The sequence below is a fragment of the Nilaparvata lugens genome, chromosome 4, assembly GCF_014356525.2.
Source record: "Nilaparvata lugens isolate BPH chromosome 4, ASM1435652v1, whole genome shotgun sequence".
Classification (NCBI taxonomy): domain Eukaryota; kingdom Metazoa; phylum Arthropoda; class Insecta; order Hemiptera; family Delphacidae; genus Nilaparvata; species Nilaparvata lugens.
In genome coordinates, this window is record NC_052507.1 from 77,809,658 (window position 1) to 77,832,278 (window position 22,621).

The window sequence follows — 22,621 nt, forward strand, 5'->3', positions numbered from 1 at the left end:
GTGGGAGAGAAATTACTTTTAACACGGCTCTTTCTCGAAGACGGAGAGGTCCGATGCTCTATCCTCCACTAATCACTCCCACTACCTAGCAGCATTCTCCTTCTTTTGTGTCTGTGTGAGAGAGCTTTGCAACGCGACGCACCAACACTCTCCTCCAGCTAATGCTGGCAATGTTCCAAGTCATATACTGGCCAGCCGGTATAATATTGTTTTCATCACAAGAGCATGAAGCAAAATGACACGGCGCATCCAATTGTGCGCAGGATGACTGTCTGTGTCTACGCTATAAACTGTGGAGGGAGAAATGAGTTTCTCCTCTTCATGTTAAAAGTAATATATCTCAGACTTTAGTATCACTATATCCAACTAAAAACATTATTCTTATTTATGTTATGAATTAATTGTGTGTTGATGTTGATGACAGGCACTGAGAGATGCAGACGGCAATCCGTACTCGCCGTACGAGTGGAGTCTGCAGCAGGCGGCCGACGGATCCGTGATGGTGGTGCCGAGGGGGGCAGAGGCAGGGCCCCTGCTGGAGCCCCCCGATTCGCGACGTCCCCCCCGCCACAACAACAAGGAGCCCGATCCTGACTCAACAAAGCAGTCTTAGTCTCTCTCTTACTCTTTCTCTCTCTCTTAAGACTGATCGCGCTTCTTCCCATCGCAATCTTGATGGCCAACAATCATTGATTGGTGAAATAATGGAAAGACATGATTGTTCGACTCAGTTTACTTCAGAGTTGTAAACTTTGATTGTTTTCAAAATAATTTGATGTACTTATCACCAGATGCATCAGTGATTGTTGTTGTCGTGAAGTTGGACTGGTATCAGCATCGCTTCATGAACATATTCATGAACGTCAGTGTATATAAAATCGTGAACTATATCCTATTCATGAACTTGGATTAGCAACAATATTGTTTGAATCATCAGATGATATCATCGGTTGTTGTGTTCATGAACTCATGAACATCAGTGTAGATAAAAATCGCAAACTATATTCTATTCATGAACTTGAATTAGCAACAATATTGTTTAAATCATCAGATGATATCATCGATTGTTTTATTCATGAACATCGGTGTAGATAAAAATCGCAAACTATATCCTATTCATGAACTTGGATTAGCAACAATATTGTTTGAAATCATCAGATGATATCACCTGTTGTTGTATGTATTTGTGAACTTGAAATGCGTCAACCTAGCTTGACTTTTTCATCTACATCAGTGTGTATATCAAAGTCACCTTGATGTTACTGCACTTATAACCACAATTAGTGTGACAACTCATTGAAAATGAGTCTCGTCAACTTACATTCATGTGTTTATGAACTTGATGTATACATAAAAATCTCTCGATCTGATTCACACAACATCAGATCTAGGTTCATATGTATTTTAATTGGCATCAATGCTGCTTGATAGTTGATATCAGTATTTGACAACAAGTGATTATGAATATGATACCGTATATCAAACTTTACACTGGAAATGATTAAATCATAAAAAAACACTTCTGTTGTGGATCCTATTGAATCCATTGAATGTATCATCACATTCTCTAAATAACTTAATTTCAAGATAGATCGACAATTTTTTTAAAAATATGATTTATATTTTTCCCAACCGGAATGTAATGAAATAATTTATGTTAAAAGGTGGCGTGCACTTGATGATTCAAGCTTGAAGAGAAAACAACTCGGAATGTCTTTCTGAATGGAACCTTAATGGTGTTCTCGAATTGGACCATTCATTTTCAGCCACCTTGTTACCCACGCACAGGTTTAAGAACCTTGTGGGCTTTATGCTTGTAATAGAAACAGCGTTACTATTATAAAAATGCCTAACGAAATATTTTTCTCAGTGTTTTGGATTGGCACGCAAAACCGTCGGTACAGGCTGCCTAAAAAATGTAATTGGTCAGGTGGAACCTGAAAAATCCGACATCAAACAGTCAGATCACTCCATATTTATTTTGCAATTTACCAAATTGTATATTTATCTAGGAAAAAATCCCCAAGTTTTTCAGCCTTGATGGCCTTGGAATGCTATAAAATTTTCCCGACTTCTTTGAGGTTGGAATAGGACAGGATCTTTAAATTACCACAATGATGAATCAATTTAAGCGTATTTTCTTGGAATATTAGGAATGTAACTGAATTACTTTCTAAGGAATTAGATTAGGAAAGTAAATTGAATGGATTGATTGAGTCATGTAATGTAATTCTCCATGTGTTATAAAAAATGATAACTAGATGGAGTATTTTGATATCCGTATTTTTGAATAGATAATAATATGTCTAAGTAAAGTTGATATTTCAGTGAGAATTATTTATTAATTTGTATAAATTACCTATGAAAGATTATGAGTTTTAAAATATTTAAAATTGACTTGTTTCATTTTCGAATTTCATCTTGATTTTTCCTGCAGTTGATTCTCTTTTATTCCTCGCGAAAATTTTATTGTAATAATAACTGATTGATACGTTTGATGAGTAAAGAATACGCTAGACTATATATCACAATTATTAAGATGGTTATTTTGATGAAGTCCTACCCTATTAGGCGTTCGAAAAGACCCTGCAATTGATAATGTGTTGTGAGTCAGGCTTCAAGTATGAATACAAAAACAGCTTCAAAAAATTGACTTATTTTGTATGTTATAAGATTATAAAGTTCAAATTTTATTCATCTTGAGTAGGATTTCTGCACTTACAAAAAATTACCTTTTCAATACTGTATTCCCAAAATAAAAATGTCTGAAATGCTGAATTCAATCTGTTTTTTTTAAGAGATTCAGTAGTTCTGGCTTTTATGGAGTTATTATTCATAATAAATTTTTAGGAGCATTTCTTCCTATTTAAGAATCTAAAACTTATCAACTCAAAGACTGTTACATTTAAGACGAATTCTCAGTAAATACATAATTATTTATGTAAACAATGTATGTCAAGTTGATACATCGTGGTTTTGTACTAAGACAAGTCGTGCCTAATTACTGAAATTTTGATGTTCATACTCATAACATAAACTTATTTTATCACGATAAATGAATTAGATGGATAAATTGTATTATTTTTGTTGACTTGTATTTTCTTTAAATTGAACAAAATATCTGGAAGTTTAGTCATGGTTGATATCATTATGATTCGTTATGATATAAGAGAATAGTACAACATTGTATTTGATTATTTATGTAAATATTTTTGTAAGAAATATTATCCTAAGTACCGTAAGTGATAGTTTGTAAGTGTGTAAAAAACGTAAATTATTACCATACATTTCAACATTGTAAATTACAAGAATTATTATATTGACTGTGTAAATTATTTGAGGTGCTTTAAAGTTTACTTATGTGCAAGCAAGTCCTTTACTTTCGATAATTTTCAAGTAATTGTTCAAGTTGTATACGTGTATAAGAACAAATAGCATAAAAAATGTTTGCATTACCATGATACTCACCATTTATAACAGTTATAAATATGTATTAATATTTCTATCATTTCCCTTACTGTTATGATTTTGTAGAAATTGTTATCTTTCACAGGTAATGAATTCCTCAAACTATTAAAAGAAACAACTTTGAATTGTCACTACTATTAATTTATTAAAAAATTGTGAATTTGCTCATTGAGAAAATTTTTAGTTTTTCAAGTAATTGTGTTGTTTAATATAAGTGTCATGAGGTAATAAATTACCTCCACTACAACACATACTTAATGTAAATTATCATCAATCATACTTTTGTAACCTCAAATACCATTTTCAGATGGATTAGATGAAAATGAAGGATTTGTTTGCCATTTTTCTGTTTTGTTTACTAATGCTTTCCATTATTGAAGAAAGGACCTGGTAGATTAGTTAGTTCTTTTTCTAATGGTATTTGGATTTCAAGTTGTACTATAGAGTACTTATATAGTGTAATATTTTATGTTGTAAACTGCGTTTAATGATTTGTAAATGTCCGTTGTATTTAAGTCATAATTGTGTGTTAACACCACTAAATTGAGAGTGACATTTATTTAACAATGTTCTGAACGCTTCAAAGCAAAAACTGGAACGCGTTTCACTGTGACTATGCTATTCCACTATCATCAAGTTTGATAACTGTGATTTTTCATACAATTAACGATATTTACATACCTTAGTTAAATTATTTTATAATCACAGTCAAGATTTCTTTCATCTGCGATTTTATTTGTATAACTCATAAGGAAATCAACAATAATATAGATAAACAATCTGCATTGAATCCTTAGATTTTTCCAAAATTAGCTTGATTCGCGTTTGTATTAACATTGTAGAATAAGGCTTTATTCTACACACTTGTTAGAAACACGAAATAATTTGTTTTTTAAAACTGTGATGTTCATGTACAAATTTACCATAGAGAAATACAATTCACAGATCACGTGAGCAGTGCACGATTCGACAAAATGATCACTCAGAGGAGAATTATTATTAGTTTCGTGTAAATAAAATTATTCAATATGAATATTCAAACAAGTGCTGCCATAGCAACCTCCAATACAAGGACGCGGCCAGCGATATTGCAACGTTGCAGCGTAGGCCTAGAATCTAATACATGATTGGTGAAAAGATTTAAGAAAATGCCAGCTGATCTTTTCCACCAATCATGAATTAGATGCTAGGACTACAACGCTGCAACGTTGCAATATAGTAGGCCGCGGCCTTGTATTAGAGGTGGCTATGGTACTGCTCATCTGAGTTTTATTTTTCTCTAAATCCAAATCAGTATTATTGTCCACATCTCATAAACGTTAATTTATGATATCATGTTCCATTTTTCAGAACGCAATTCAAAATAAACATAGTCTGTAGGGTTTTAATGAGTAAGGTGATTTTACAGATTTGATTTCAATATTAAATTGCTTGGTGTATGGATTAGACGTTTTCACAGTTCGAACATGACTCAAGGCATCTAATGTTAGCATCTATTATTCTTTTTTATTCATAGAATTAAAGGATTAAAGTATTGGTTGATGTGTTTATAACAATAATTATATTATTCATATTTATTGTGTGGAGTAGTTGGTTCATAAGTTGAATGAAGACACAGTCTGAATAGTATTTCATTTTAATTTTTAATATCTGGCAAACTAGAAGAATTATGCTCATTTTGATTATTTGACAGTTCGAAATTTGTTGATGAAATAATTTCAATCTCTTGAACTGGTTTTCTTTATTCCTTTATCCTTTATTACATTCCTTATCGAATCATTGCCACCTCTAATAGTAATGTTTATTGGTTTATTATACTGTCATGGATAGTGACAAGCACCATATCGACAATAGTCATACAATGAAGAGAAAACAAGATATTGACACAAAACACAACAATTTTGTACATCATAACACAAATAACAAATAACCTATATCTAAGACCATACAACATTTATAACTAATACAACGTATTCAATGGTTGAAGATACCTCGCCACTCATAAAAACATTTCTCTAATAGCCAACATTTTAGATTAGTCTTGAAAGAGTTTAGGGTTAGGTCAACTTTAATATTCTGGGGTAAACAGTTGGAACACTTTTTTGCCAATGTAATTTGGGTTGAGCTCATAAAACCCTGTTTATGTCAGTGGAGATAGATAGGAGAACAAAGTTGTTTATTCTCTGCCTTGCCACTGCCTTCTATAGAGTATAGCTGATACCGGTAAATCCAAGTTAACTGTTAAATTTTGTGAGTGATTTTTCTGCTCTCAGAGTGGAGGAAAGATTCTATGTTTGAGTGAATAACTCACTCTTAATGTAACGAAACGTCTCATATTAAAGCACGAGACTTGTTGGGTCAACCTCTATCCATAGCCCGAATATCTTCTAAATCTGTGAGATTTGAATTTTTCATGAAATCATGAATTTTTGCAAAAAATGGTCAAATCGCTCAAACTCTCAGGAATAATAGTAATTGACGAGAGGAGCAATGATATAACATTTCTGACCGAACGAAGTGAGGTTAAGAGCCTGTTCACATGACAGCGATTTACGCTCGGTTGTCGCGCGATTGACCAACCGAGCGGTTGCCAGGTATAGGGAAACACATGGTGCCGTACACATGCATCGCTCGGTTTTAGTAGACGCCGGCGAATCGCGGCGGTTGTAATCTCAGACTTAACCGAGGGCAAATCGCTCATGAATCGCTGTCATGTGTACGAGACTGGCAAATCGAGCGATTTGCCAACCGCGCGACAACCGAGCGTAAGTCGCTGTCATGTGAACAAGCTCTTAGATTCAAGTCGACGGTTTGGTATTTCTCTTAATGTTTAAATGTAATATGTTGCGCATTTACGGCGAAACGCGGTAATAGATTTTCATGAAATTTGACAGGTATGTTCCTTTTTAAATTGCGCGTCGACGTATATACAAGGTTTTTGGAAATTTTGCATTTCAGGGATAATATAGAAGGAAAAAGGAGCCTCCTTCATACGCCAATATTAAAGTAAAAATCAGACTATCGAATTATTCATCATAAATCAGCTGACAAGTGATTACACAGATGTGTGGAGAAGCCAGTCTATTACTGTATTTGTGTAAGGTCTCTAGTTTCAATCAAAGACCTTGAAGAGGTATGCATCTTTAGTATTTTGTTTTGCAGTCATGGTATTATTATGCGTGTCCATCAGTATCAATATTCTCACATTCGAAAAAACTAATTTAATAGGTGATTAAAAATAATCAAATGAACTAAATAATGCTGAAGAAATTATAATATTTTTATTGAAAAAAATTAATTTTCATTAGATGGAAAGATTTTCACGGAACTGGATGAATATTATATAAATTCTGGAATATAAATATATTCTATTCATTGTTTAAATTAGCATAAATATTAATAAATTATGGAATACAAATACAAACGTGAACTGATTTTGTTAACATTTAAAACAGTTGACAGCAGGTACTTGTGGATGAGAATACTGCGTGAGGTCTACTGTTCACAGAACTACTAGTAAGCATTTTAAGATGAGTGATTTCAACATCATGGATTTTTGCAAAAATTGTCAAAATAGTATGCTGTTCTCCTATTTCTCCACTGCCTTTAAAACGTGGACCTCACTAGGTTGTTGCCGCCTTTTTCATGTAGCCTATTCTGACTCCCTGGTACAAAATTATAACCAACTAAAATTCTACCAGGGCAGCAGAGGCTTGAAAGAGGTAGTGAACGGTATTGCGGGTTGCCTATCCTTCTGTTACAAGGTGCTGACAAAAATTCATGTTACCACTTAGATAATAAAAATTTGCTTATTTTCAAATGGTCATAACTTTTGAAAAGTAAGGAATTTTGCAAATCTGATTCCAGATTCGTGTTCCTCGCATAAGATCACGAAGTTTAAGCAATTTTTTATTACTAGTAAGGAAAGTATTGCTTTCCGAAAAAATAAGGTACCCCAATTTCTAAATTGCTATACGTTTTAAGGTCCCCTGAGTCAAAAAGTGGTTTTTGGGTATTGGTCTGTATGTGTGTGTGTACACGATATTATCTCATCTCCCAATCAACGGAATGACTTGAAATTTGGAACTTAAGGTCCTTACTCTATAAGAATCCGACACGAATAATTTCGATCAAAAGCAATTCAATATGGCGGCTAAAATTGCAAAAATGTTGTCAAAAACAGGGTTTTTGCGATTTTCTCGAAAGCGGCTCCAACGATTTTTAACAAATTCATACCTAAAATAGACATTGATAAGCTCTTTCAACTTGCACAAGTCACATATCTGTAAAAATTCCAGGAGCTCCGCCCTGATTTGATTTTAGATTTCCAATTATCAGGCTTCAGATACAATTTAAACAAAAAAAAAAAAAAATCAAATGGAAAAGATTGAGCATAGACATCTCTACAATTATTAATGTTCAGTAACATTTTCATCTAAAATTGGAAATAAGCTAGAAAATGTTATTATTCAATAAATTGCAAACTGTTGATTCAATTGAATCATTCACTATGAAGAGATAGCAGACCTCGTGTGTCTCAAGCGTTATTGTCCTGTCACCAGCTGGCTCAGATCTTGAATAGTAGACTTTAGATGCGCGTGAGCAAAAGCGTCAAGTGATCACTTTTCCACTTTTCATAACGGCAAAGAAAGTTGTGTGAGTGCGCCACACCAGATTTTTTTTCACAAAAAATGAGAAAAATCATGAACTAACCATCGTGTGTTCTGAAACAGTAAAAAAGTATGTCAGATTTGGCTGAAATTTGCACCATAGATGAAGCTTTACCTGAGAAATGTCAGAGCCAAATTTGTCACCCCCAGCTACCATATAGAGTGAGTTATGCAGCTTCAAACATAAAATTTGCAAATTTTCAAACGGCCATATCTAATGAACGGTGAAGAATTTTGCAAATCGGATTCCAGATTCGTGTTTCTCGCATCAAAGAGCATGAGGTCACGAAGATTGAGCGATTTTCATTTTTCACAAAAAATTGGTAGCATCGTGAACCACACTGAGACAAGAAGTATCTCAGATTTGGCTGAAATTTGGTCATATGTCCTTAACAATAAGGAATTTTGCTAATATGATTCCAGATTTGTGTTTCTCGCTTGAAATACCATAAGATCACTTAGTTTGTGCGATTTCATTTTTCACAAAAAATTGATTGGAAGAATGGACCACACTGAGACAAGAAGTATATCACATTTTGCTGAAATTTGGTCATATCTGCTGAACGGTAAGGAATTTTGCAAATATGAATCCAGATTCGTGTTTCTCGCTTGAAATACCATAAGATCACGAAGTTTGAGCGATTTTGATTTTTCACAAAAAATTTATTGGTAGCATTGACTAACCATCGTGAAACACCCTTGGACGGAAAGTAACTTAGATTTGGCTGAAATTTGATCATATTTCATGAACGGTAAGGAATTTTGCAAATATGAATCCAGATTCGTGTTCCTGGAATGAAAGACCATGAGATCAAAAAGTTTGAGCGATTTTCATTAGCAAAATTCCTTACCGTTCAGGAGGTATGACCAAATTACAGCCAAATCTGAGATACTTCTTGTCTCAGTGTGGTTAGTCCTTGCTACCAATCAACTTTTTGTGGGAAATGTAAATCGCTCAAACTTTGTGGCTTATGGTCTTTGATGCGAGAAACACGAATCTGGAATCATATTTGCAAAATACCTTACCGTTCAGGAAATATGATCAAATTTCAGCCAAATCTAAGTTACTTTCCGTCCAAAGGTGTTTCACGATGGTTAGTCAATGCTACCAATCAATTTTTTGTGAAAAATCAAAATCGCGATAACTTTGTGATCATTTGGTATTTCAAGCGAGAAACACGAATCTGGAATCATATTAGCAAAATTCCCTACCGTTCCAGAGGTATGACCAAATTACAGCCAAATGTGAGATACTTCTTGTCTCATTGTGGTTGTCCATGCTCCCAATCAATTTTTTGTAAAGAATGAAAATCGCTCAAACTCTGTAATCTTATGGTCTTTGATGCGAGAAACACGAATCTGGATTCATATTTGCAAAATTCCTCACCGTTCAGGAGAAATGACCAAATTTCAGCCAAATCTGAGATACTTTTCATCTCAGTGTGTTTCACGATGGTTAGTTAGTCCATAATAATCATCAATTTTTTGTGAAAAAAGGCGTTGAAGAACCCTGCTTCCTCTTCAAGTGTTCTGAATCCCTGGTACAGAATTAAAACCAACTAAAATACTACCAGGGCGACAGAAACATGCAAGAGGTACCGACTGATTTGAGCAGGAAATTCAAATTTCTTAGGATTTTTGTGACTACTGAGCTCATTTGTATTGTATGAGAATTAGAACAGTACAGCAGAAAAAAGCAAAAGGTAAGGGATTCATTTTTCATGAATCCAGAAATTAACAGAGAATTACAAGGATCATGAGAAATTTTTAATCCCAAGAAATTTGATTTTCCGGCTCAAATAGTATAAGTCATGAGAAATTTGAATTCCTCGCTAATCATAAGAAATTCGGATTTCCCGCTCAAATAGTAGCTCATCAGCATATTAGAAATGACCAGATTTCTACCAGGGCATCAGAAACATGCAAGAGGACACAAACTTGATCAGTGTTGCGGGTTGCCTATTGTTGCATTGGAAGGCATTGAAAAACCCTGCTACCTCTTCAAGTGTTCTGAATCCCTGGTACAGGAATAAAACCCACTGAAATACTACCAGGGCAACAGGAACATGCAAGAGGTTCTTTCTGACTGATTTGAGTGGGAAATTCAAATTTCTCAGGATTTTTGTGACTACTGAGCTCATTTGTATTGGATGAGAATTGGAACAGCACAGCAAAAAAAGTAACAGTTAACGGATTCATTTTCCATGAATCCAAAAATTAACAGAGAATTACAAGCATCCTGAGAAATTTGAGTTTCCCACTCAAATAGTGTAAATCATGAGAAATTTGAATTTCCCGCTCAAAAACTAGCTCATTTGCATATTAGAAATGCCCAGATTTCTACCAGGGCATCAGAAACATGCAAGAGGTACACAAACTAGATCGGTGTTGCGGGTTGACTATGGTTGCATTGGAAGGCATTGAAAACCCCTGCTACCTCTTCAAGTGTTCTGAATCCCTGGTACAGAATCAAAACCAACTAAAATACTACCAGGGCAACCGAAACATGCAAGGAGTACACAAGCTCGATTGGTGTTGCAGAAACATGCAAGATCAGTGTTGCCTATGCTTGCATTGGAAGGCGTTGAAGAAAACCCTGCTACCTCTTCAAGTGTTCTGAATCCCTGGTACAGAATCAAAACAAACTAAAATACTACCAGGGCAACAGAAACATGCAAGAGGTACTGACTGATTTGAGCGGGAAATTCAAATTTCTCAGGATTTTTGTGACTACTGAGCTCATTTGTATTGTATGAGAATAAGAACAGCACAGCAGAAAAAAGCAACAGGTAACAGATTCATTTTCCATGAATCCAAACATTAACAGAAAATCACAAAAATCCTGAGGAATTTGAATTTCCTGCTCAAATAGTATAAATCATGAGAAATTTGAATTTCCCGCTCAAATAGTAGCTCATTTGCATATTAGAAATGACCAGATTTCCACCAGGGCTTCAGAAACATGCAAGAGGTACACAAACTAGATCAGTGTTGCCTATGCCTTGCATTGGAAGACGTTGAAGAAAACCCTGCTACCTCTTCAAGTGTTCTGAATCCCTGGTACAGAATCAAAACCAACTAAAATACTACCAGGGCAACAGGAACATGCAAGAGGTTCTGACTGATTTGAGTGGGAAATTCAAATTTCTCACGATTTTTGTGACTACTGAGCTCATTCGTATTGGATGAGAATTAGAACAGGACAGCAAAAAAAGTAACAGTTAATGGATTCATTTTCCATGAATCCAAAAATTAACAGAGAATTACAAGGATCCTGAGAAATTTGAGTTTCCCACTCAAATAGTGTAAATCATGAGAAATTTGAATTTCCCGCTCAAAAACTAGCTCATTTGCATATTAGAAATGCCCAGATTTCTACCAGGCATCAGAAACATGCAAGAGGTACACAAACTAGATCAGTGTTGCCTATGCATGCATTGGAAGGCGTTGAAGAAAACCCTGCTACCTCTTCAAGTGTTCTGAATCCCTGGTACAGAATCAAAACCAACTAAAATACTACCAGCGCAACAGAAATATGCAAAAGGTACTGACTGATTTGAGCGGGAAATTCAAATTTCTCAAGATTTTTGTTACTACTGAGCTCATTTGTATTGTATGAGAATTAGTACAGCACAGCAGAAAAGAGCAACAGGTAATGGATTCATTCTCCATGAATCCAAAAATTGACAGAGAATCACAAAAATCCTGAGAAATTTGAATTTCCTGCTCAAGTAGTATGATTCATGAGAAATTTGAATTTCCCGCTAATTATGAGAAATTTGAATTTCCCACTCAAATGGTATGAATCATGAGAAATTCGAATTTCCCGCTCAGATAGTATAAATAATTAGAAATTTGAATTACCCAGTAATCATGAGAAATTTGAATTGCCTGCTCAAATAGTATAAAATCATCAGAAATTTGAATTTCCCACACAAATAATATAAATCATGAGAAATTTGAATTCCCTGCTAATAATAAGAAACTTGTATTTCCCGCTCAAAAACTAGCTCATTTGCATATTGGGAATGCCCAGATTTCTATAAGGGCATCAGATACATGCAAGATGTACACAAACTAGATTGGTGTTGCCGGTTGACTATGGTTGCATTGGAAGGCTTTGAAAACCCCTGCTACCTCTTCAAGTGTTCTGAATCCCTGGTACAGAATCAAAACCAACTAAAATACTACCAGGGCAACAGAAACATGCAAGAGGTACTGACTGATTTGAGCAGGAAATTCAAATTTCTCAGGATTTTTGTGACTACTGAGCTCATTTGTATTGGATGAGAATTAGAACAGCACAGCAGAAAAAAGCAACAGGTAACGGATTCATTTTCCATGAATCCAAAAATTAACAGAGAATCACAAAAATCCTGAGAAATTTGAATTTCCCGCTCAAATAGTATAAATCATGAGAAATTTGAATTTCCCGCTAATCATGAGAAATTTGAATTTCCCGCTCAAATAGTATAAATCATGAGAAATTTGAATTTCCCGCTCAAATAGTATAATCATGAGAAATTTGAATTTCCCTCTCAAATGGTATAAATCATGAGAAATTTGAATTTCCCACTCAAATAGTATAAATCATGAGAAATTTGAATTTCCCTCTCAAATAGTATAAATCATGAGAAATTTGAATTTCCCGCTCAAATAGTATAAATCATGAGAAATTTGAATTTCCCGCTCAAATAGTATAAATCATGAGAAATTTGAATTTCCCGCTCAAATAGTATAAATCATTAGAAATTTGAATTTCCCGGTAATCATGAGAAATTTGAATTTCCCGCTCAAATGGTATAAATCATGAGAATTTGAATTTCCCGCTCAAATAGTATATATAAATCATGAGAAATTTGAATTTCCCGCTCAAATAGTATAATCATGAGAAATTTGAATTTCCCGCTCAAATAGTATAAATCATCAGAAATTTGAATTTCCCACTCAAATAGTATAAATCATTTGAATTTCCCGGTAATCATGAGAAATTTGAATTTCCCGGTAATCATGAGAAATTTGAATTTCCCACTCAAATAGTATAAATCATTGGAAATTTGAATTTCCTGCTCAAATAGTATAAATCATTGGAAATTTGAATTTCCCGCTAATCATGAGAAATTTGAATTCCCCGCTAATCATAAGAAATTTGAATTTCCTGCTCAAATAGTATAAATCATTGGAAATTTGAATTTCCCGGTAATCATGAGAAATTTGAATTTCCCGCTCAAATAGTAGCTCATTTGCATATTAGAAATGACCAGATTTCTACCAGGGCATCAGAAACATGCAAGAGGTACTGACTGATTTGAGCGGGAAATTCAAATCTCTCAGGATTTTTGTGAGTACTGAGCTCATTTGTATTGTATGAGAATTAGAACAGCACAGCAGAAAAAAGCAACAGGTAACAGATTCATTTTCCATTAAACATTAACAGAGAATCACAAAAATCCTGAGGAATTTGAATTTCCTGCTCAAATAGTATAAATCATGAGAAATTTGAATTTCCCGCTCAAATAGTAGCTCATTTGCATATTAGAAATGACCAGATTTCCACCAAGGCTTCAGAAACATGCAAGAGGTACACAAACTAGATCAGTGTTGCCTATGCTTGCATTGGAAGGCGTTGAAGAAAACCCTGCTACCTTCTCAAGTGTTCTGAATCCCTGGTACATAATTAAAACCAACTGGAATATTACCAGGGCAACAGAAACATGCAAGAGGTACTGCCTGATTTGAGCGGGAAATTCAAATTTCTCAGGATTCTTGTGAATACTGAGCTCATTTGTATTGGATGAGAATTAGAACAGGACAGCAGAAAAAAGCAACAGGTAACGGATTAATTTTTCATGAATCCATGAGAAATTTGAATTTCCCACTAATCATGAGAAATTTGAATTTCCCGCTCAAATAGTATATATAAATCATGAGAAATGAGAATTTCCCGCTAATCATGAGAAATTTGATTTTCCCGCTCAAACGTAGCTCATTTGCATATTAGAAATGACCAGATTTCCACCAAGGCTTCAGAAACATGCAAGAGGTACACAAACTAGATCAGTGTTGCCTTTGCTTGCATTGGAAGTTGTTGAAAAAACCCTGCTACCTTTTCAAGTGTTCTGAATCCCTGGTACAGAAATGAAACCAACTTGAATACTACCAGGGCAACAGAAACATGCAAGAGGTACACAAACTAGATTGGTGTTGCAGTTTGACTAGAACAACTCCTTTTATACCCCAGTTCAGGATCTGGAGGGAATTTTTTTTTTCCCTTTTTTTTCCCTTTTTTCCCGATTTTATGTGTTTTTAATTTTTTTTTTTTAATTTTTAATTTTTTTTTTATTTTATTTTTTTTTTATTTTTTTTATTTTATTTTTTTTTTTTTTGGAGGTTAGAGTGGTTGACCTGGATGACCTTGAGGTTAGGGTGGTTGACCTGGATGACCTTGAGGTTAGGGTGGTTGACCTGGATGACCTTGAGGTTAGGGTGGTTGACCTGGATGACCTTGAGGTTAGGGTGGTTGACCTGGATGACCTTGAGGTTAGGGTGGTTGACCTGGATGACCTTGAGGTAGGTGTGGTTGACCTAGATGACCTTGAGGTGGGTGTGGTTGACCTAGATGACCTTGAGGTTAGGGTGGTTGACCTGGATGACCTTGAGGTTGGGGGTTGTTGACCTTGAGGTAAAGGGGGAGTCTGGTGCACTTGTGCACCAGACTCCCCCTTTTTATACTACTGGCGAAGCTCCTGAAATTTTTACAGATATGGGACTTGTGGCAGTTGATAGAACTTATCGATGACTATTTAATGTATGAATTTGATCAAAATCGTTGGAGCCGTTTTCGAGAAAATTGCAAAAACCCTGTTTTTGACAACATTTTCGCCATTTTGAATTACATCAGATCGAAATTGTTCGTGTCGGATACTTATATCGTAAGGACCTTAAGTTACAAATTTCAAGTCATTCCGTTAATTGGGAGATGAGATATCGTGTACACAGACGCACATACACTCATACACACACACGCACACACACATACAGACCAATACCCAAAAACCACTTTTTTGGACTCAGGGGACCTTGAAACGTATAGAAATTTAGAAATTGGGGTACCTTAATTTTTTTCGGAAAGCAATACTTTCCTTACCTATGGTAATAGGGAAAGGAAAGTAAAAATCGCTCAATTTTCGTGATCATATGGTCTTTGATGCGAGAAACTCGAATCTGGAATCAGATTTGCAAAATTCCTTACCGTTCAGGAGATATGACCATTTGAAATTTTTATGTTTGCAGCTTCATAACTCAACCTGTATAGTATATACAGAGGTGCCAAAGTTGGCTCTAACATTTCTCAGGTCAAGCTTTATCTATGGTGCAAATTTCAGCCTAATATGAGATACATTTTTTACAGTCCATGATTTTTCTCATTTTTTTGTGAAAAATGAAAATCGCTCAAACTTCGTGATCGTAAGGTCTTTCATGCGAGAAATACGAATCTGAAATCATATTTGCGAAATTTCTTACCGTTCAGAAGATATGACCAAATTTCAGCCAAATCTGAGATACTTCTTGTCTCAGTGTGGTTCACGATGGTTAGTCTACCAATGCTACCAATAAATTTTTTGTGAAATATGAAAATCGCTCAAACTTTTTGATCTTATGGTTTTTGATGCGAGAAACACGAATCTGGAATCATATTTGCAAAATTCCTTACCGTTCAGGAGATATGAACAAATTTCAGCCAAATCTGAGTTACTTTTGTCTCAGTGTGTTTCACGATGGTTAGTTAGTCCATAATAATCATCAATTTTTTGTGAAAAATAAAAACCTTTGAAACTCGTGATCTCTTGGTTGGGTTAGTCCATGGTTTTCATAATTTTTTTGTGAAATATAAAAATCGCTCAGCCTTCGTTATACCTTGGTTAGATCCTGGTTTCCATCGTGAAACACACTGAAACAAAAAGTATTTTAGAAAGATGCAAATATGATTCCAGATTCGTGTTTCTTGCATCAACGACCATAAGATCACGAAGTTTGATCGATTTTTATTTTCTACAAAAAATTGATGAAAACCATGTTTCACCATCGTGAAACACACTGAATCAAAAAGTATACCAGATTTGGCTGAAATATGGTCATATCTCCTTAACGGTGAGGAATTTTGCAAATCTGATTCCAGATTCGTGTTTCTCGCTTCAAAGACCATAAGATTGAATTTTACCAAGCTTTAGTCACTTTAAATAGCTTCAAGCTTGGGAGCTTTGAAAGGACTGCATGCAGTTGAATGAGTCATAACCCATTGGTCCACTTTGTGCGCCACCATTTTAGCATTATTTCAACACTCTCAAGCTTGAAGCTACTTTGCGCTCCACCATGTCTCTTCACCTAAAGCTGTTTTGCTAGCTAGAAGTTATCACGGCAATAATTACAATATCACTAATGACTAAACCAGAACATCTGGTGTATAAATAATTTGGAACGAAAATTTGTAAAGTCAACTCTTTTATTGTATTATCATGATTTTCAACTTATTACAAAAATACTTAGTTATACAAATAAAGTTGATCCAAGGAGAAGATAACTACCAGTCCTAAAAAATATCAATTAACAACTGTTTAAAGATTTGCATTCCAAGTACTTGAGAAGAAAGGTGTGTCTAGGTGTACACAAATCGAATTTTGAACATCCAATTTTATCGCCCTTATAAATTCTACAAGATTGAACATAACTATGAGTTACGTTCGATCTTGTAGAATTTATAAGGACAGCAAAAAATTGAACATTCAAAATGCGATGTGTGTGTGTACCTGGCTTGAGAAAAAAATCCATGTTGCTGAAAATTTTTCTTGATGAGGAAAAATTTCTACAGTTGGATCAGTGGTCAAATTAAATGAATAATTAATGTTGCCTATAAATACTTACAGTTGAAAATACTTTGCAATGAAAAATAGATCACACTCACATGGTATAAACTTTTAACAATAGTTATTAATGAAACCGATTGAATTCGAAAAAACTGGTTTCACCACACATTAATAAATCTTTGAGAAGATGGGAAACCTTTGGTTTCTAACAAAATACAAGTAGCCTCATAACGATTAGCCTATTCAATAATATACAGTCAATCACTTGAAAACTAAGTCTGGCTAATGAATCGGTGTCAAATTACATTCTGAGATACTCAAACATAAAGAACAGCTAAATAATATGCCAAAATCTTCAAAGTCAGATAGATCTGTCTGCTTTCTGGAGTGGTCGTATTCGAGATGTTGATACTACGGACAGTTCAGTGGATTCTTGTCAAATCTTCGACAATTTTTATGAGATCGTCAACAGTGGCTTCCCTTTTCACTCCACTGCCATCATCGATCTGAAATCAACAAAGTTTCCAGTTCAATTATTGAAAATCCCAAATCATCATGTTATACAATAATATGATTGACAGAAGACAACACGCTTAGGAAAGAAATACTCCAACTATATTTTTCAATATTTCATCAAGACTTGACATTTGGTATTGTTTTCTGTGGAAATTCGAGTGGGGCTAGAGGTCCACGTTATAATGGCAGTGTTTGTGTAGCAATGGCATTGCTATCCTTGTCTATCATTCAACAAAGCGGATAGCGCTATCTCTTTCTTGCTTTGCTCTTTAATGTAGGATTAAATCATTAATTAACAAAAAAATTCGATTTTTACCTGTGTGCAACCAATTTTTTCTTCTTAGCTAATCGCGGTTAAAATGGTGCCAACTAATCGAAATTTAAATATTTTTTAACAAAATATTTCATCTTAATTATGAACTTATTGAAAAATATAATTTCTTGCTCAATAAAATATAATTATTGATTATTTTAAACGAGAATGAACTGTAAATATTACATTAATAAACTTGTATCAGCTTATGTGTATAGAAGGCATTGACAAGACAGAGGTTCGGCAACGTTGTTTTCCTATCTTTCTCCACTGCCATTATAACGTGGACCTTACTATAGGTATCAAACCTGCAAACTGTAGGTTGTTGAGATATTTAGGGCCAGTTACACGTACGTCTGTTAAATATGGACATTAACGCCGATTAACAAATCGGCTTTAGTTTAATCGGCGTTAGTTTAACGGATTCATTTCTGTTTCACAAAGATCAGTTAGTTGTTAATCCCGATTAAGTTTTCCGGTTAACTAACAAAGATTTTCAACTGTTTCACAATCCGGCAACACTGCAATTTAACCAACAGATGTGATTATTGTGAAAGAATGGCACAAAATTGAGGTTATGTTATTGAAGCGGTGACCATTCATTAGGCATGCGCTGTAAAAATGCTCTGAAATAATAATAATAATAATAATAATATTTTATTTTCAACAAAAGTATAACAAAGACAATAATACAGTTGAAAAACGTCACATAAGATTAACAGAATAACATAAAATATCAATCTTAGAATAAAATTCTAATAACATTTAACAATTCGTTAAATTTGCAAGATTATGATAATATTTTTTTTCACTCTAACAAGAATTCGTCTACCTCATAGAAAGCCTTCTCACTGAGGAAAGAATATAGTTTTGTTTTGAATTGTTTGTCTTCAACAATATTTCTCAAATCAGCCGGAAGTTTCGCAAAAAATTTTTGTCCCCTATGAGTAGGTGTTTTCTCAAATACACTCAGCCTATGTCTCTCAACTGAAATGTTATTCCTTCCTCTAGTGTTATAGCCATGAATATCTGAGTTGACTTGGAATGAATTCAGCCTATCCTTCACATGTAATATTGATTTGAAAATATACAATGATGGAACAGTTAAAATACTCAGGCTACTGAAAGACTCCCGACATGTCTGGAAATTTGAGCCCCTCCAGGTATCTTATTGCGGACTTTTGCAAAACAAAAATTCTTTGAATGTTTTGCTTCGAGGTACTCCCCCATAATTCAATGTCATAAGCAATGTGGGATTCAATCAGTGCATAGTAGACACTTTTTGCTGTTGTTTTAGGCACCCGTTTAACAATATTTCTAAATGCAAAAAGTGACCTACTCATTTTCTATGATATCTTGTTCACATGATCCCCCCAATTAAGTTTGGAATCCATCGACAAACCTAACATGTTCACAACAGTACATACAACTTTCAATGTTCGTTTCACCAAGTGTTATGCTTGGGTTGTCTTTCGCCAGTGTCAAGTGCTATCTGCAGACGACAACAGATCGAAAACTAGCATCAAATATCAGAATCTAATGTTGAATGCTAATATCAGCTAAATACACTTCTCTGTTTTATTAATGGATGAAATTCATTCATTTAGTTGGCTTATAATTTGAACTTTGTAGTTTTTTACTAAGAACTAATTATTGGAAGACTGCTATCAGTGGGTACCTAACCGGTGTTAGTTGGATTTGATTCCCCTTGAATAGCCTGTTAAAATTCTTTTACGTCGATTAGTTTAACCGCCGTTATTATTCGATTTTTACCTTTGTGCAACCAATAATTTTTTCTACTTAGCTAATCGCGGTTAAAATGGTGCCAAATAATCGGAATTGAAATTTTTTACGCCGATTAGTTTAATCGGCGTTATCGCTTGAAATTTTTGTTTTGAGCAACCAAAGCCCATCGGTTATCGGTTAAAATATAGCATTTAATCGTGATTAAATGTTAACAGACTGTTGTGCAACTGGGGGTCAGACTCCAGAAATGGGCATTGAGAGTAATGACACGAGAAACAATGCGAACCAGTTGTCTGCCGATTTTAAAAGAATTGAGAATGTTACCTTCTGTTACCTGGTATTTATATTTTTGTTTATAAAATTATTATCAAGTTTATAAAGTTAATTTGTTTTCGCCACACTGCACAGAAAGCAGCTGTTTTCCAGTCCCTACGTAGATCTGAAAGACCTTGTTTGCAGACGACTCTCGTCTGACGTAAGAAACAGGTTTCTTTCCGGCCTAGGCCGGAAAGAGTACTCTTTCCAGCCGCTAACGGCTATAGTCATAAGTCATAGTCATAAGTCATAAGCGTAGTTATAAGTCATCCGCTAGATCGGGCAAAAGTCAACTTTCTTCATCTGAAGTCGCCATTATTTCAGTTCGAATTTCGAATCAAACTAATTCAGCATTCGCTTTGCAACCATTTTTATTCAATTATTTATTGTTGATTAGCGCATTCCAAATTTCCAAAAATGCTTGAAGATGACGACGCCCGTGATATTCCAAGTGAAATTTTAAAAGAATCTGTAATCCTGACTGCAAATCTTCTACCACTAAAATCAAGAGATAGGTACGATAACGTATTCTTTATTTTGTATTCTTCATTTATTTTGTCAGCAATACCTGTAGTGAGATGAAAAATATCGTTGGCACCACGGGCAAAAATCTTTTTCCGGCTCTCAATCTTTTCTAGTCCTCGGCCTACGGCCTCGGACTTGAAAACCGATTTCGAGCAGGAAAAATCTCATTTTCTGCTCTAGGTGCGAAATATACTATTTATGATGAAACATCAGCATGAGTTTAATACAGGAGAGTTATTTCACAATAATTACGAAACTTGGTACAGGGAAAACTCAAGAGAAGAAGTTCACCACACTACTCTTCATCAGCGGGGTATAAAAGTGCTGGTATAAGATGGCTCAATTCTCTACTAACGCATCTCAAAGAAATGAACGGTGAAGAACTGATAACAAAATTGAAAAACGAGTTACTGAATATCTCCGCATATTCAAATGTGGAATTTACTAATTGAACTGACTGATTAGTGCATGAATTTCTATAGTCTTAAATTTTTGACGAGTCTAAATACCTCTTTTACAGGCGGTCAATAGATGTCTGATTAATAATAATAATGAAGTATTTAAAGCTGTATTTTTAGGCACACAAGCTGAATAGAATACACTTAGCTTTGCCTATCGGCGAAGGGACACTAGACTACAATACTACCCATTCAAATATATCTAACATTTTTGAAAATATATCTTTCCATAAGCACTAGATGCTCTATTTTATTAACGGATGAAATTCATTCATTTAGTTAGCTTATAATTTTAACTTTGTAGTTTTTTACTAAAAACTAATTGGAAGACTGCTATCAGTAGGTACCTAACCGGTGTTAGTTGGATTTAATTCCCCTTGAATGGCCTGTTAAAATTCTTTTACGTCGATTAGTTTAACCGCCGTTATTTTTCGATTTTTACCTTTGTGCAACCAATTTTTTTCTTCTTAGCTAATCGCGGTTAAAATGGTGCCAACTGATCGGAATTGAAATTTTTTACGCCGATTAGTTTAATCGGCGTTATCGCTTGAAATTTCTGTTTTGAGCAACCAAAGCCCATCGGTTATCGGTTAAAATATAGCATTTAATCGTGATTAAAAGTTAACAGACTGTTGTGCAACTGGGGGTCAGACTCCAGAAATGGGCATTGAGAGTAATGACACGAGAAACAATGCGAACCAGTTGTCTGCCATTTTCAAAGAATTGAGAATGTAACCTTACGTTACCTGGTATTTATATTTTTGTTTATAAAATTATTGTCAAGTTTATAAAGTTAATTTGTTTTCGCCACACTGCACAGAAAACAGCTGTTTTCCAGTCCCTACGTAGATCTGAAAGACCTTGTTTGCAGACGACTCTCGTCTGACGTAAGAAACAGGTTTCTTTCCGGCCTAGGCCGGAAAGAGTACTCTTTCCAGCCGCTAACGGCTATAGTCATAAGTCATAGTCATAAGTCATAAGCGTAGTTATAAGTCATCCGCTAGATCGGGCAAAAGTCAACTTTCTTCATCTGAAGTCGCCATTATTTCAGTTCGAATTTCGAATCAAACTAATTCAGCATTCGCTTTGCAACCATTTTTATTCAATTATTTATTGTTGATTAGCGCATTCCAAATTTCCAAAAATGCTTGAAGATGACGACGCCCGTGATATTCCAAGTGAAATTTTAAAAGAATCTGTAATCCTGACTGCAAATCTTCTACCACTAAAATCAAGAGATAGGTACGATAACGTATTCTTTATTTTGTATTCTTCATTTATTTTGTCAGCAATACCTGTAGTGAGATGAAAAATATCGTTGGCACCACGGGCAAAAATCTTTTTCCGGCTCTCAATCTTTTCTAGTCCTCGGCCTACGGCCTCGGACTTGAAAACCGATTTCGAGCAGGAAAAATCTCATTTTCTGCTCTAGGTGCGAAATATACTATTTATGATGAAACATCAGCATGAGTTTAATACAGGAGAGTTATTTCACAATAATTACGAAACTTGGTACAGGGAAAACTCAAGAGAAGAAGTTCACCACACTACTCTTCATCAGCGGGGTATAAAAGTGCTGGTATAAGATGGCTCAATTCTCTACTAACACATCTCAAAGAAATGAACGGTAAAGAACTGAGAAAAAAATTGAAAAACGAGTTATTGAATATCTCCGCATATTCAAATGTGGAATTTACTAATTGAACTGACTGATTAGTGCATGAATTTCTATAGTCTTAAATTTTT

The 22,621-nt window shown here is 34.7% G+C and overlaps 2 protein-coding genes across 3 annotated transcripts in view; one reads left to right on the forward strand and one right to left on the reverse strand.

The window, feature by feature from the left end:
* The window catches only part of LOC111052865 (segmentation protein cap'n'collar), a 407,420-nt gene extending 402,221 nt beyond the window's left edge, over window positions 1–5,199 (forward strand). For both annotated transcript variants that reach the window (XM_039426538.1, XM_039426537.1), the window contains exon 16: window positions 425–5,199. In XM_039426538.1, the coding sequence (XP_039282472.1) occupies window positions 425–613 (189 nt within the window). In that variant the 3' untranslated portion in view covers window positions 614–5,199. The remainder of the gene's footprint in view (window positions 1–424) is intronic.
* An 11,428-nt stretch (window positions 5,200–16,627) lies between these two features.
* LOC111052867 (DNA damage-binding protein 1) overlaps window positions 16,628–22,621 on the reverse strand; it is a 94,739-nt gene continuing 88,745 nt past the window's right edge. Inside the window, 1 exon segment of the mRNA XM_039426549.1 lies at window positions 16,628–17,508. Within this exon segment, the coding sequence (XP_039282483.1) occupies window positions 17,425–17,508 (84 nt within the window). The 3' untranslated portion in view covers window positions 16,628–17,424.